Source organism: Hemitrygon akajei, chromosome 10 (assembly GCF_048418815.1).
Source record: "Hemitrygon akajei chromosome 10, sHemAka1.3, whole genome shotgun sequence".
NCBI classification, from domain to species: Eukaryota; Metazoa; Chordata; class Chondrichthyes; order Myliobatiformes; family Dasyatidae; genus Hemitrygon; species Hemitrygon akajei.
The window spans coordinates 101,828,014-101,844,651 of NC_133133.1; the positions used below are offsets into that span (position 1 = coordinate 101,828,014).

General features: G+C 42.5%; 1 protein-coding gene across 13 annotated transcripts in view; it reads right to left on the reverse strand.

Annotated features, from left to right (window-relative positions):
* The window catches only part of slc38a4 (solute carrier family 38 member 4), a 162,663-nt gene that overhangs the window by 34,627 nt on the left and 111,398 nt on the right, over window positions 1-16,638 (reverse strand). For all 13 annotated transcript variants that reach the window (XR_012100560.1, XM_073058708.1, XM_073058712.1 and 10 more), the window contains 2 exons: window positions 10,566-10,648; window positions 7-65 (listed from right to left, as the gene is read on the reverse strand). Coding sequence is in view for 12 of the 13 variants with exons in the window: in XM_073058708.1 (XP_072914809.1) it covers window positions 7-65; window positions 10,566-10,648 (142 nt within the window). In the remaining variant the exon portion in view is untranslated. The remainder of the gene's footprint in view (window positions 1-6; window positions 66-10,565; window positions 10,649-16,638) is intronic.

Genomic DNA, 16,638 nt, shown 5'->3' on the forward strand with positions numbered 1-16,638 from the left:
ACTCACAACTCCAACAAAGAACAGCATACATGAAAGAGAAAATCCACTTGTGTATCCAAGATAACCTGTTCAGAAAAAGGAAACTATTAGATACTTAGACATTCTTTCATTGCAGGAATTCAGTGAGTTAATATTATAAAATCAGGAATTTTTTTCTTGCTTTCATGATGGGTGAAAAATATCTTTTTAAAAAAACATTTCCATATGATTTGAGCATCAAGTGACACAAAATTATTTAGAAATTTCAGCAACAGAAAACTCTAAGCACTTATTCACCATTTACATTTCTGTTTTCACTAGCATTAAATACATTCACTAGCATTAACTTCTGTTACTTTACTTTTCTAATCTTAACCAGGTTCCCCTGAAATTCATTCACATCAATCATTGTCTGAATACAGAGGATGCTGCCTGGACTAGAGACCACGTCTGATTGTCAGAGGTTGACAGGTGACTTCACAGAAGCATACAAGTCGTAGATAGAGTGGCTAGACTGGCATTGGAGAGGTCCAGAGGAACTTCATGAGAATGTTTCCAGGAATTAAAGTTTACTGTGTGAGGAGCACATGATAACTCTGGACCTGTTCTTGCTGGAGGTTAGAAGGAGTGGTGGGGGTGGGGGGAAGGATCTCGTGGAAACCGATCAACTATTGAAAGGTCTAGACAGAGTAGAGGTGGAGAGGATGTTTCCTATAGTGGGGGAATATAAGACCAGAGGACATAGCCTCAAACTAGGTGGGCATCCATTTAGAATAGAGATGAGGCGGAATTTCTTTAGTCAGATAGTAGTGAATCTGTTGAATTCATTGTTACAGGCGGCTGTGGAGGCCAAGTCATTCAGTACATTTAAAGTGGAGGTTGATAGGTTCTTGAATAGTCAGGGTGTCAAAGGTTACAGGGACAAGGCTGGAAAATGGGGTGGAGAGGGATAATAAATCAGCCATATAGAATGGAAGAGCAGACTCAAATGGTTGAATGGCCTAATTCTGCTCCCATGTCTTAGGGATAGCCAGTTTTTTCCCCCAGGCTGGAAATGACTAATACAAGAGGACATAATTTCAAGGTGATTGGAAGAAACTATGTCAGAGGTAAGTGTTTTTTTTTTGGTATACAGAGGGTGGTGGTAGAGGGGTATTTAAGAAACTCTCAGATTGGCAGATGGGTGTAAGAAAAATGAAGGCTATGTATGAAGGAGGAGTTAGATTGACCGTAGAGTAGTTTAAAAGATCAGTACAACATTGTGGCCCAAAAGACCTGTGTGCTATAATATACCATGTTCTACCTTCTATCCTTCTGAATTCTGTTTCTTAATAACTACTGTGTACTGAAGATTCTTACTGTGTAAGAAGCATTCTTTCTCCCCCTCCACTGTCAAAATATTTCAGCAGTCTGGAGATTTACTTGATGACCTTCAGCTTCCTTTATCAATAGAAGTGATTTGCTTGTTCATCCTCTAATGTGCTCTGTGCTAGTTGTTTTCATTCCAAGAAAACTGCCCGTAAAATGAAATATAATTTGATAGCTGATTTCAAATGGGACAAAATGTAATAAATGATTTAATTTGAGCCCAACTATTTCACTGCCAGTTTAAGGCTTTTCTGTCAGCAAGATACTAATAAGATACTGAGTAATTTACAACTGTTAACTTGAGAAAATTCACAATTATTAACTTTCCTGTGCTGTACAGGGAGAGAAGATAGCTTGAGGCCAATTTCTTGATGTGCCACAGTAGAAGGACATTTACATTTGTTTTTAATCTAATGTGGTAATAATAAACTCCATTCCGCCAGGTCAATTTGAGTAGTCTTGTTGGTGTTGTGACATGGCCTACATACCTAGCAGAATAAAACCTTGCTTTACTAGTGTGAGAAAGTGTAGGACCATCAGATAAACAGCTTAGAAACATAGAAACATACAAAACCTACAGCACAACACAGGCCCTGCGACCCACAAAGCTGTGCCAAAAAATCCCTACCTTAGGACTACCTAGGCTTTACCCATAGCCCTCTTTTTTTCTAAGCTCCATGTAGCCATTCAGGAGTCTCTTAAAAGACCCTATTGTTTCTGCCTCCACCACCGGCGCTGGCAGCCCATTCCATGCACTCACCACTCTCTGCATAAAAAATCTACCCCTGCCATCTTCTCTGTACTTACTTCCAAGCACCTTAACACTGTGCGCTCTCATGCTAGCCAATTCAGCCCTGGGGAAAAGCCTCTGACGATCCACACGATTAATGCCTCTCATTATCTTGTACACCTCTATCAGGTCACCTCTCATCCTCCGTTGCTCCAAGGAGAAAAGGCAGAACTTACTCAACCTATTCTCATAAGGCAATCCAGGCAATCCCCAATCCAGGCAACATCCTTGTAAATCTCCTCTGCACTCTTTCTATGGTTTTCACGTCCTTCATATAAGTGAGGCGACCAGAAATGAGCACAGTACTCCAAGTGGGGTCTAACCAGGGTCCTATATAGCTGCAACATTACCTCTCTGCTTTTAAACTCAGTCCCACGATTGATGAAAGCCAATGCATCATATGCCTTCTTAACCACAGAGTCAACCTATCTAGTAGCTTTGAGTGTCCTACGGACTCTGACCCCAAGATCCCTCTGATCCTCTACACTGCCAAGAGTCTTACCATTAATACTATGCTCAGCTGTGTGCTGAAACCTATGCTCTACACACTCTTCACACATGACTGCACCCCCATCTACACCTCCAACTCCATAATTAAAGTTGCTGACGATACCACAGTGGCCTGATCACGGACGAGGATGAGACAGCCTACAGGATCATCTTATGGAGTGGTGTAAGGACAACGTCCTTAACACTTCCTAAAACAAAAGAGATGATCACTGACTTCAGGAGATCAAAGGACAGAGTACACACCCCCCTCCATATACATGGAGAGGTAGTGGAAAGAGTGGAAAACTAAAAGTTCCTTGGAGTTATGTTGTCAAAACAGTTGACACCACCAACACCTCGCTGCTTGTAAAAAAGGCACAACAAAGACTCTTCTTCCTCAGAAAGCTGAAACAGGCCAAACTCCCACAAAAACTGTTGATTAACTTCTACAGAAATACAATTGAAACCATCCTGACCAACAGCGCCACAGTGTGGTATGCCAGCTGCACAGCTGCTGAGCGACAAGACCTGCATCGTGTGGTGAAGGCAGCCCAGCGAATTGTCAGGATGGAGCTCCCAGGACTGGACACCATCTATTCCAGCAGACTCAGCAGGAAAGTAATCAGCATAACCAGAGACACTACACACCCCGGCCACTCCCTGTCTGACCTGCTGCCGTCCAGCAAAAGGTTCAGGACACTACAAGCCAGAACAAATAGACTGAGGAACAGCTTCTACCCCAGAGCTGTGGCCTCCATCACACCACTCCCACAGAACAATGACTTAAACTGTGAGCACACACAAGGACTCAAATAATTCACTAATGGCACTTTGTGTGTTACTGTGATATTCTGGTGCTGCTGCAACTCATTTTCTGCTACTTATCTACCTAACACTGTTTTTCTATTACTGTCTTGTTTTTATCTACCGCTTTGTTTGATTGCCTGAGAGGAAGCCTAACAGAGTTTCATTGTACATGTGTATAATGACAATAAAGACCATTCAATTCAAACTCAATTCAATATCCTGCCATCATATTTGACCTACTAAAATGAACCAATTCACACTTATCTGGGTTGAACTCCATCTGCCACTTCTCAGGCCAGTTTTGCATCCTATCAATGTCCTGTTGTAACCTCTGACAGCCCTCCACACTATCCATAACACACCCAACCTTTGTGTCATCAGCAAACTTACTAACCCAACCCTCCACTTCCTCATCCAAGTCATCTATAAATATCACAAAAGGTAGGGGTCCCAGAACAGATCCGAGGCACACCACTGGTCACCAGCCTCCATGCAGAATATCACCCATCTACAAACACTCTGTCTTCTGTGGGCAAGCCTGTTCTGGATCCACAAAGCAATGTCCTCTTGGATCCCATGCCTCCTTACTGTCTCAATAAACCTTACATGGGTACCTTTATCCAATGCCTTGCTAAAATCCATATAAACTACATCTACTGCTCTACCTTCATCAATGTGTTTAGTCACATTCTCAAAAAATTTCAATTGGGCTTGTAAGGCACAGCCTGCCTTTGACAAAGCCATGCTGAGTATCCCTAATCATCCCTCTCCAAATGTTCATAAATCCTGTCTCTCAGGATCTTCTCCATCAATTTACCAACCACTGAAGTAAGACTCACTGGCCTATAATTTCTTGGGATATCTCTACTCCCTTACTTTAATAAAGGAACAACATCCGCAACCCTCTAATACTCCAGAACCTCTCCCATCCTCATTGATGATACAAAGATCATTGCCAGAGGCTCAGCAATCTCCTCCCTTGCTTCTCACAGTAGCCTTCTCCCAGTGACTTATTCAAATTAATGCTTTCCAGAAGCTCCAGCAGATCCTCTTTCTTAATATCTACATTCTCAAGCTTTTCAGTCTGCTGCAGTTCTCACTGAATGTTCCCCCGAGTTCTCACCCACTCTTTCTTGCTGCCATTTGGCAGGCTGAGGATTTGGGATTTGATACGCTCATTGTTTCTCCATGTGGGTGATCTGTTAGTTTTTGTGCGAGAGAATGATGGTGGGCTGGGGCGGGGGCGGGTTGGAGTTTGAGAGTTTTTCGTCCTGGAAACAGAGTGGCATTTGTAGTGTAGGTGACCTATATATTAATGGAAACTTTGCCTCATTTGCGCAGTTACAAGCAGTTTACAATATCCCTGCATCTAGTTTTTTCTAGATATTTACAAATTCGAGATTATGTTAGGAAATATATACCTAATTTCGAAGTTTTAGACAAACATGAGTCCTTGGAGACAATAAATAAATTTGATCCAGTTACTCGTCATGCTGTATCCTATTTTTACCAGATCCTACACAATGGAGCTTGGGTGAATACTGCAGGTCTTAAACAGGCATGAGTGGATGAATTGGGTATAGAATTGACAGAGTATACATGATTATTCGGTCAACATCAGACACAGACTTATACAGTTTTAAACAACACACAGACTCCATTATTCCAAAGAAAAGTTGCACAGCTTCTATCCTGATGTTTCACCAGTTTGTAATAGATATAAATCTGAGAACAGTAACTTGTCACATTCATTTTGGTCATGTTGTAAGCTTTATGCATACTGGAAAAGCATTTCTCACTGTTTCTCTGAGGTTTATGGGAAGCGATGGGAACCAGACCCGCTCATAGCCATCTTTGGAGCAACAAGTTCCCTATCTTCAGCCAATAAGTTTGAAAAAAAATGGCTGTATTGTTTGGAATGGTACTTGCTAAGAAGTTAATCCTCCAAATGTGGAAAATGGACTCTGTGCCTACGTACGATATGTGGCTGAGAGAACTGGCAAATACATTTGGAGAGACTGAGACTATGTAATGTGGACAGAGGGGACATCTTTGAAAGGATATGGGGCCCTGTATTGGACTTTCTTACGGTGTGAGGACTGAGGTTTTTTGGTGCAGTGCACCTCTGCTGTGTATGTTTACTTTTGCCTTTATATTATTCTCCCTTTTGCTGCTCAATATTTAATTTGATTTTGTTAAGGTCGTGGTTTTTGTGGATGTGCTTTTTTTTGTTGTTTGTTTGTTGAAAAAAAAAGGAAAAAATATATATTTAAAAGAAAACTTAGCCCTGACAACTCCTCTGTACCTACTTCTAGGCATCTTAAAACTATGCCCTCTCATGCTAGCCATTTCAGCCTTGGGGAAAAGCCTCCGACTACTCACATGATGAATGCCTCTCATCATCTTATACACCTCTATCAGGTCACCTCTCATCCTCCGTTGCCCCAAGGAGAAAAGGCTGAGTTCACTCAAACCATCCTCATAAGGCATGCTTCCCAATCCAGGCAGCATCCTTGTAAATCTCCTCTGCATCCTTTCGATGGTTTCCACATCCTTCCTGTAGTGAGGCGACCAGAATTGAGCACAGTATTCTAAGTTGGGGGGTGGGTGGTTTGTGTGTGTGTGTGTGTCTGTGTGTGTGTGTCTGTGTGTAACACACACACACACACATCCAAAACCTTGGATTGTACACATGAATAAACACACACACACAAATCCTATATAGCTGCATTATTACCTCTCGCCTCCTAAGTTCAATCTAAAGATTGATGAAGGCCAATGCACTGTATGCCTTCTTAACCACAGAGTCAACCTGCGTAGCAGCTTTGAGAGTCCTATGGACTTGGACCACAAGATCCCACTGATCCTCCACACTGCCACTAATTCTATACTAATTCTTACCACTAATTCTATATTCTGCCATCATATTTGACCTACCAAAATGAACCACTTCACACTTATCTGCGTTGAACTCCATCTGCCACTTCTCAGGCCAGTTTTGCTTCCTATCAATGTCCTGTTGTAACCTCTGACTGCACTCCACACTGTCCACAACACCCCCAACCTTTGTGTCATCAGCAAATTTACTAATCCATCCCTCCACTTCCTCATCCAGGTCATTTATAAATATCACAAAGAGTAGGGGTCCCAAAACAGATCCCTGAGGCACACTACTGGTCACCGGCCTCCATGCAGAACATGACCCGTCTACAACCACACTTTGCCATCTGTAAGCAAGCCAGTTCTGGATCCACAAAATAATGTCCCTTTGGATCCCATGCCTCCTTACTTTCTCAATAAGCCTTGCATGGGGTACCTTATCAAATGCCTTGCTGAAATTCATATACACTACATCTACTGCTCTTCCTTCATCAATGTGTTTAATCACATCCTCAAAAAATTCAATCAGGCTCGTAAGGCACAACCCGCCTTTGACAAAGCCATGCGGACTATTCCTAATCATACTATGCCTCTCCAAATGTTCATAAATCCTGTCCCTCAAGATCTTCTCCATTAACTTACCAACCACTGAAGTAAGACTCACTGGTCTATAATTTCCTGGGCTATCCTTACTCCATTTCTTGAATAAGGGAACAACATACGCAACCCTCCAATCCTCCGGAACCTCTCCTGTCCTCATTGATGATACAAAGATCATTGCTAGAGGCTCAGCAATCTCCTCCCTTGCCTCCCACAGTAGCCTGGGGTACATCTCGTCCAGCCCCAGTGACTTATCCAACTTGATGCTTTCCAAAAGTTCCAGCACATCCTCTTTCTTAGCATCTACATGCTTAAGCTTTTCAGTCCGCTGCAAGAAATCACTACAATCGCCGAGATCCTTTTCCACATGAATACTGAAGCAAAATATTTATTAAGTATCTCTGCTATTTCCTCCAGTTCCTTACACACATTTCCACTGTCACACTTGATTGGTCCTATTGGTCCTTGATTTGTCACATCTTCTACGAAGAATTAGAAACTGTGTCAGGAATATTCCCAGTGATGAGCACCTCGTTGTCCTTGGTGACTTCAATGCCAGAGTGGGAGCTGATAACGATTCCTGGCCGTCTTGTCTTGGCCATTTTGGAATTGGCAAAATAAATGACAATGGACGTCTCCTGGAGTTCTGCTCCTATCACAGCCTGTGTGTAACTAACTCCAACTTTCAGACGAAGTCGCAGTACAAGGTCTCATGGCGACATCCATGGTCTAAACACTGGCACCAACTAGACGTGATCATCACCAGGTGCTCTTTCATCAACTCTGTACTAATCACCCATACATATCACAGTGCAGACTGCAATACTGATCGTGCTTTAGTATGCTGCAAGATCAAACTGTGTCCAAAGAAAATCCACCACTCCAAACAAACTGGAAAACCTCGCAACAACACAACAGAGATGAAACAGTCAGAAAAGGTTGCGCAGTTTGTCAAGTCAGTACAGGGTGCTATGACTACCTCCTCGCAAGGAGCTACTGCAACAGAACAATGGTCATACCTTCACGACACCATCCATGAACCAGCACTATCTTTGGAAGAAAGACCACAAAGAGCAATGGCTGGTTTGAGGCAAAGTCCAACATCATGACTCATGTCATCGACACCAAGCGCTTACCATCTGACTAAACACTCCAGGCACTTCGAGCTGCTAGAAGCAAAGTGCAACAGACTGCAAGGCAGTGTGCAAATGAGTACTGGCTCCAGCTCAGTGAGGACATTCAGACAGCAGCTGTGACAGGCAACATCAGATCGATGTATTATGATATCAAGAAGGCCCTTGGCCCATCGCAAAGCAAGTCAGCACCCCTGAAGCCATCCAGAGGTGAAATAATCACGGATAAAAGCGAAGATGGAATTCTGGGTAGAACACTACTCTAAGCTCTACTAGAGGGAAAATACTATTGTTAGCTCAGCCATCGATTGTCTACCAGTCATGGATGAACTTGACTCCGAACCAACCATTGAGGACCTCAGCAAGGCAATTGACAGTCTGGCCCCAGGGAAAACTCCTGGCAATGATGGGATTCCTCCAGACCCGATCAAACACTGCAAGAGCTCACTCCTCCAACCTTTGCATGAGGTCCTCCATCAGTGCTGGAAGGAAGGAGCCATACCACAGGATATGTGCGACTCCAAAATCATCACTTTGTACAACAAGGGTGATAGGAGCAATTGCAACAACTACAGGGGTATCTCCCTCCTGAGTATTGTCGGCAAAGTCTTTGCTTGTGTAACTCTGGCACGTCTACAAACTTTGGCAGAACTGGTCTACCCTGAGTCCCAATGTGGTTTTCACACAAGGACATCAACTGTCGACATGAATTTCTCACTCCGTCAACTCCAGGAGAAGTGCAGGGAACAACAGAAACCATTCTATGTTGCTTTCATCGACTTGACCAAGGCACTCGACCTTGTCAGCAGGGATGGGCTCGTTCATATTCTCCTCAAGATCAGCTGTCCCCCGAAACTCCAAAGTATCATCAAGTCATCCCATCACGACATGAGGGCTACTGTTCAGTATGGTGGCAGCTCATCAGAACCCTTCACTATTCGTAGTGAAGTCAAACAAGGATGCGTGTTGGCCCCAACATTATTCAGCATCTTCTTCTCTCTGCTATTGAAGCATGCATTTGGGACGGCGACAGAAGGCATCTACATGCACACCAGGTCCGATGGGCGGCTGTTCAACCCTGCGCACCTGAGAGCAAGAACAAAGGTGCAAAAGATCTTAATACATGATATGCTCTTTGCCAATGATGCTGCTATAACCTCGCACACCAAACAGCAACTACAAACTCTCATGGACCACTCCTCTAAGGCATGCAAGGACTTCGGGCTTACCATCAGCCTAAGAAAACTAATGTCCTTGCCCAGAACGTAGTGGAGACACCAGTCATTACCATCGACAATTACGCTCTAGAAGTGGTCTACGAGTTCACATACTTGGGGTCGACCATTAACGACACTCTCTCCCTTGGTGCTGAAATCAATAGGCGTATCAGCAAAGCAGCATCAATCCTTGCTCGACTCTCCTCATGGGTCTGGGAGAATCCGAAACTTGCTACAAAGACCAAGACTGCTGTGTACAATGCATGCGTTATCAGCACCTTCCTGTATGGTAGCAAGACTTGGACCATCTACTCCAAGCAGGAGAGGAAACTCAATAGTTTTCACCTGTGCAGCCTTCGCCACATCCTCGGTATCACCTGGAGAGACAAAGTCTCGAACTCCGAGGTCCTCTCCCATGCTAGACTTCCCACAATATTCACGCTTTTAAGACAACACAGACTGTGCTGGCTGGGCCACGTCAGTCATGTGAAGGATGGTAGATTGCCAAAGGACATCCTCCACGGAGGAGTAGCAATAGGCAAGAGGAACGTTGGTAGACCCCAGCTTCGCTTCAAGGACCTCTGCAAGCACGACATGAAAGCCTTAAAAATCAACACAGACTGCTGAGAGGACACAGCAGATGACAGCAACAAATGGTGAGGTACTCTTCAGCAACACCTAGAGCAAGGCGGAAGAGTGATCCTGCATCAGTTTGAGGAGCGAAGAGCTAAACGGAGAGCACAGCAGACAGCAGAAAACAATTCCACGATGCCCTACAAATGTAGCAACTGTGGCAGAGCCTGCCGTTCCAGGATCAGCCTCAATAGCCACAGTCAACGCTGCTCGACAAACCAGTAACTACCAGAGGCGCAGTACCCATGGTCAACTATGACCAACGGAGGCCACACACACTATCCTCTTGCTCTTCACATACTTGTAGAATGCCTTGGGGTTTTCCTTAATCCTGTTCACCAAGGCCTTCTCATGGCCCCTTCTGGCTCTCCTAATTTCATTCTTAAACTCCTTTCTACTAGCCTTAATCTTCTAGATTTCTATCATTACCTAGTTTTTTGAACCTTTCATAAGCTCTTCTTTTCTTCTTGACTAGACTTACAACAGCCTTTGTACACCACAGTTCCTGCACCCTACCACATCCTTTCCGTCTCATTGGAACGTACCTACTACTCAGAACCCCACGCAAATATCCCCTGAACATTTGCCACATTTCTTCCATACGTTTCCCTGAGAACATGTTTCCAATTCATGCTTCCAAGTTCACTTAAACTTAAAATTAAAGCTTACCTAAATTTTTTAAAAACGTCAGAGGCAGGATGATGCACAGCGACACAATCACAACAAGGTAATTGCCATTTGTATACCATTGTCTGTAAGAGACATGATTATTTCATTAGAGACTTCTTGCATTTTCATTCATCAAATCCTTTTCAATTACATTTTGCAACCACAACTCAGACATACAAGTGTTACTTCGACCTGGATCCCTGTGACAATAAACTCCCAGGAAATTACCAAATATTCAGTTGCAAATTCTTCCAATTTTGTTCAGGATAAAGTGCAACAGGTAGACAAACCCAGTTGTCAGGAGCACAGGGTCGCCAGCCTCCATGGGGTTGAACAGGGGTGCTGGCGACTCAGCCTGAAATCCCATGGGTCTGAACTGGTTTCGATTGGACTGAGTTTGTCCCAGAAGTAGAGAAACCAATCAATAGACAGAGCAGTGACAGGAATGAAATAATTCTCTGCACAAGGAACAAGTGCAGAAGAACGTATTTTCTCTCGTTCTAGAATTTGGGATGTTTGCTTAAGAGAAATTTGATGTGCTGTGGAATGACGTCAATGTTGTACACATAAGCACCTACGACATTGACAGGACAAATAGTTCTGTACAATTCAGAAGTGAAGTGGAAGCTGAAAGGTATGATTACTGGATCATTAAATGACTCATGCAAATTGTTATCAGCCAAGTTAGATTAGAGGAATGTGAGCCTGTCTCAAGTCTAATGTAGTAGAAACAGTTGAGGAAATTTGGTATGGGCCCCTAATCCTAAGAACTTTCTATAAGGGAACAACTGAGAGCATCCTGACTGGATGCATCACTTCCTTAATTGCAGGACTCTGCAGAGAGTGGTGCGGACAGCCCAGTGCATCTGTAGATGTGCGCTTCCCACTACTCAGGACATTTACAAAGACAGGTGTTTTGGGGGGGGGGGTTCTAGAGGGGCATTAAAGTGGAAAAAAAAGCACAGCACATCTTTCCCCTCCTTTGGAAGGGAAGAAAGATATTCTATTTTTAAAAAAGGTAGAAAATGGATGGAATTTTTGGGTTCATAAACAGTAAGTACCAGGTGATGATGATGATGATGATAATAATATTTTTAAAAATGGCTGGTTACATTGGAAAGATAGATGATTTGAGTGCACAAAAGATAACTAGATGTAGATTGAACAAACTAAGCAGTATTTTGAAGCAAATTAAATTGCTGAAAAACAATGCCAACGTTGAGTGCAGTGGGTCGAAAAAAATATACAGTTTGCTTTCAAGTTTAACTGTTCCAAGCAAACCTGCTAAGATGAGCTTTGTTGATATTGTGAACATAATACAGAATCATTTAGAACCAACACAGAATTTTGGGCAGAAGTAATAAATTGACTGCACAGGGAAGAGATAAAAATTAAAAAAAGTCAAGCTGCAGTTTCAAAAAGAGCACTAATCTGCTTTCTGTTAATGAAAAATCTGATAATGATGAGAGTGACATTGGACTAGAAAGACTTGAGATTTACAATGTGAAAACTAACGAGACGAGCAATATGGCTCACAGCTGAAGTGAATGGAAAGTAATAAAAATGGAATTGGATACTGGCTCACCAATTTCAGTCATTTCACAAAATGAGCGAATGGTATTTCAGAGATACTGAAAAGAAGCCTGCAGGTATCCAGCTAAGAACTTTTACTCCTGTAGCAATGGCATCCATAACAGTGAAATACAACAACCAACAAGCCACATTGGGCTTGTGTGCAGTAAAAACAGGAGGGCCAGCATTATGGGGCTGTATTTGGCTGAGACAACTACAGCTCGATTGGAGATCTATCCACTATTTGCATGCCACATCCGCTACAAAAGTCAATTGAAAGCAAATGAAGAAAGGTACTGGATGATGCCACAGCAGTGTTCAAGGATGGTGCTGGAAAACTCAAAGTGTAAAGTAGTGTTAAATGAAAATGCCACACCCCAGGTTTTACAAAACTAGTCCAGTTCCTTATAAAGATCCATGGTAAGGTAACCAGTAAACTAGGTCACAAGGAGGATGAAGGAATTCTTTCCAAGGTTGAATCAGAATCAGGTTTATTATCACCAGCATGTGGCGTGAAATTTGTTAACTTAGCAGCAGCAGTTCAGTGCAATACATAATATAGAAGAAAAAAATACATAAGTACAATGGACAATGTTAATGATCCCAGTAGCCAAGAAGAATGAGTCTGTTAGGATCTGTGGTGATTTTAATGTCACCATCAACCCAATACTGAAAGTAGATCAATATCCTCTGCCCAGACTAGAAGATATCTTTGCTTAAGTGTTTCCCTCCAGAAAGGTTTGCAAAGTGGACTTAGCCTATCTACAGATGGAGATGGGAGTCCAGTGTTTCTCACCATAAGCACTATTCTTGAAATTCTTGAAATCAGCATCATTTATTGACACACAAACATTGCACAAGTGAGCTGAGAAAATTCAAGCAGTGGTGGATGCCCCAAAGCCAAAGAAGATGTCACAATTCTGGTTTTAAGATTTGTTAATTACTGTAACAGGTTCCTGCCAAACCTGGCTACTCTGTCCCACCCTTTGAACTCATTGCTACAGATCAGGAAGAAATGACAATGGGCAAAGCAGTGTCAGGTGACTTTCCAAAAGACAAAGGAAGTGGTGACATCAGACACTGTACTCGCACATTATGATCCACCTTGCCAGTAAAGTTTGCCTGTGGTGCCTGTCCTTATGGTATAGGTGCAGTCATGTCACATTATGAGTAATGGAAGTGAACACCCCATAGCCTTTGCATCATGTTCCCTTACCATGCAGAGAAAAATTCCACACAGATTGACAGAGGCCTTGTATCTGGTTTGGGGTGTAAAACATTTCAACCAGCACTTGTACAGAAGAGAGTTTACCCTCATCAACCACTGGTGTCTATTTTCAAAGCTCAGGAGTGTGTTCTACTCAAAGCATCAGGGCAAATGCAGAGATAGGCTCTGCTTCTTTGAGGGCATAATTACAAGATTGAATTCAAGAGGGTAACTAATCATGGAAATGCTAATTGATCATCCTGTTTACCCTTGGGAAAGGAAATACCAGAAAAATTTACAAAAGTAGACACTCTTCTTGACATATTCTCCCTAATGTAAATAGAAAGTTTCCTTTTACGGCAGGGATAATCGAAAAAGAAACCAGGAAAGACCCCACTCTGTCTCAGGTCTAAACGACTACTCAAAATAGCTGGAATGTGCAGCAGAAATCCCAGCTCCCCCATTCTTACCAGTGCTGGGATGAACTTTCCCTTGTCAGGGGTTGCCTTATTTGTGAGTTGCTGTACTACGCAAGCTAAGCTACATGCAGATCACTGTTGGGGATGCTAACATGTGCAGAAGATGCCAAGACAGCACCTCTCCATCCCTGGGAATGGCCTGCATTACCATGCAGAGAAACCATGCGGATTTTACTGGACTGTTCAAAGGGCACAACAGTTGCAGATGCAGTACAAAGTAGCCAGAAGTGTTCCCAAGTCTCCACTACAGCCTCACACACTGCTGATGTGTTGAGAAGCCTCTTCTCGAGTAGCGGTGTTCCAGAACACTTAGTCAGGAACAATGGGCCACAGTTTGTTACCGAAAATGAATGAAATAAGACAATTTACATCCACACCATACCATCCAGCTACAAATGGCTTGGCGGAATGGTTTTTCCAGAGTCTAAAGAACGCACTGTGAGCAACGTCAGCAGAACGCAATACACTGATACTGAATCAGAAACTCACCAATTTCTTTCTTGTATATCACAATGCAGCACACTCCACAACCAACAACTCACCAGGCTCCTGGGTCCTGGGTCGATCCCTGTGCTCATGCTTGGATCTCTTCAAACTCAAATCTCAGATGAGTATGCAGGACAAGCAGCTGAGACAAATTGAGGGTCCTCAAATAAAATTTTATGTTTCACTCCTGGACAAGCAGTCCTGGTGAGGGACTACAGAGATGATCAAAAGTGGGTACTCAAAGATTAAAGACAGAACTGGACCACTCTCCTACACAGTGGAATAGCATCTAATATCATCTGGAGACACCACATCAAACAGTTGAGGAAAGTATAGTCCATTGTTAGAGAAGAAAGTTGTCCAGAGCGGTCAGAAGCATTTCCTGCAGTCCCAGAGTCAACTCCTGTAACCATCCTGGAGGAGGCCCCAAAACAGAGATTGTTTCACAGCCACAAGTCACACCTGCCAAACAGAGTGACCACTCCCCCCCCCACCCCAACCACTGTCAGGAAAGATGTTTTCACACAAGAGTAAGAAATTCTCGCTAGTGATTAAATCTTTAGGCCTGAATGGGACAATTTAAAATATATTGTGCTGTGGATGTTTATATAGTAGTTGTATTACAGAATAAATGTGGGTATAGCAGAGATGCATTCTTTGTTGCATTGGAGTTTATAGTTAAGCAGGGAGTAATGTAGTGTATTTAATATTTCAGTTATATTTGATTAATAGTGTAAATAAATGATTTTATTAAGCATTTTGTTTACATTATTGCATGTCATTACACCACTACGCCATACTTGTGTGCCTCACTAAAATAAGTAGACACATTTCTCTGCTCTATTTTTCTTTCAATTACTTTCTAGAGTTGCAAAACATAACAGAAGTAACATTTGCTGTGGATAAAGATGAAATTGGTGTCGTAGTTTATTTCTAGAAAGCATTGGATAATTCGTTGCATCAAAAGTTTTGCCAAAAAATATCTGGGTGTACAGTCAGCCCTCCTTATCCATGAGGGATTGGTTCCGGGACCCCTCGCGGATACCAAAAAACGCGGATGCTCAAGTCCCTTATTCAACCTGTCTCAATACTGTGGACCTTAGGACCCAGTGGAACCCCAGACCTTATTTAACCTGTCTCAGTGCGGTGGACATTAGGACCCTGTGCAGTTCTGAATCTGCAGTGTTTCTGTTCACGAAAATAATCATGATCATGATTGAAAATAAAGTGCAAATAATAAAGCGATCAGAAAAGGTGAAATGCCATTGGTCATTGTAAAAGCGTTAGGCTACGTCGGTCAACAATCCGAACAATTTAAAAGGATAAAGTGAGAAAGGCCCTGCCCCAATGAAAGCTACAATTATTACTAAGCAACGCAGTGGTTTAATTATTGGGTCTTGGGGTTTTGAGTTTTTGATCCTCCACATCAACCAGGCACGGATGGAGAGCACACTCGAAAACGGTCTGTCACTGGCTCCCGAGCCCAGTGCTGAAACATACGTTCTTAAGTGTTTTATATGCATAGAAAGGTAAAATATATACTAAGACAAATATTCGACTAACTGACACTAGATAATACCGGATGTACCTGTTCCGACTTACTTAGTAAGAGAACTTCCTATTTTTTTCGATCCCGATCCACGATAACCCACGCACATCCTCCCGTATACTTTAAATCATCTCTAGATTACTTACAATATCTAATACAATGTAAATGCTATGTAAAATAGTTATACTGCATTGTTTAGGGAATAATGACAAGAAAAAAAAGTCTGTACATGCTCGAACAACAAGTGCTGGAGAGTACTTCCGGGTTTTCTCGATTTGTGGTTGGTTGAATTTGTGGATGCGGAACTCGCGGATAAGGAGGGCCGACTGTAATAAGTAATGTGTTAGTACGGAAAGAAGATTGGCTGGCCAACACAGGAAACATGTTATGTATAACTAGTAGTATGATGTAGCGCACTGTTTGCCACAGAAATGGGTGTTGAGGTCTCAACATCTTACAATTTATAAAAATGGCTTGAATTACAGTGTTGAAAATACAGTTGCTTAATTTGCTGATGACACAAAGATAAGAAAGTAAGTTGCAAAAAAAAAACACAACAACAACAACATATAAGGAGGCCACAAAGGTATATAGAATGGGCAAAGATCCGGCAAATCTGAGAAAATGTTACTAACTGCTTGGCCAGACTTGAGAGGCTGTGGTTTATTTCTAACCTCTACGCGAGATTATAAATGCTCCTCACATCTAGTGGTTGAATGTGGGTCAAATACAGAATTCATTGTGATATATGGTACTGTATTTTGTTATGAATGCGCCACA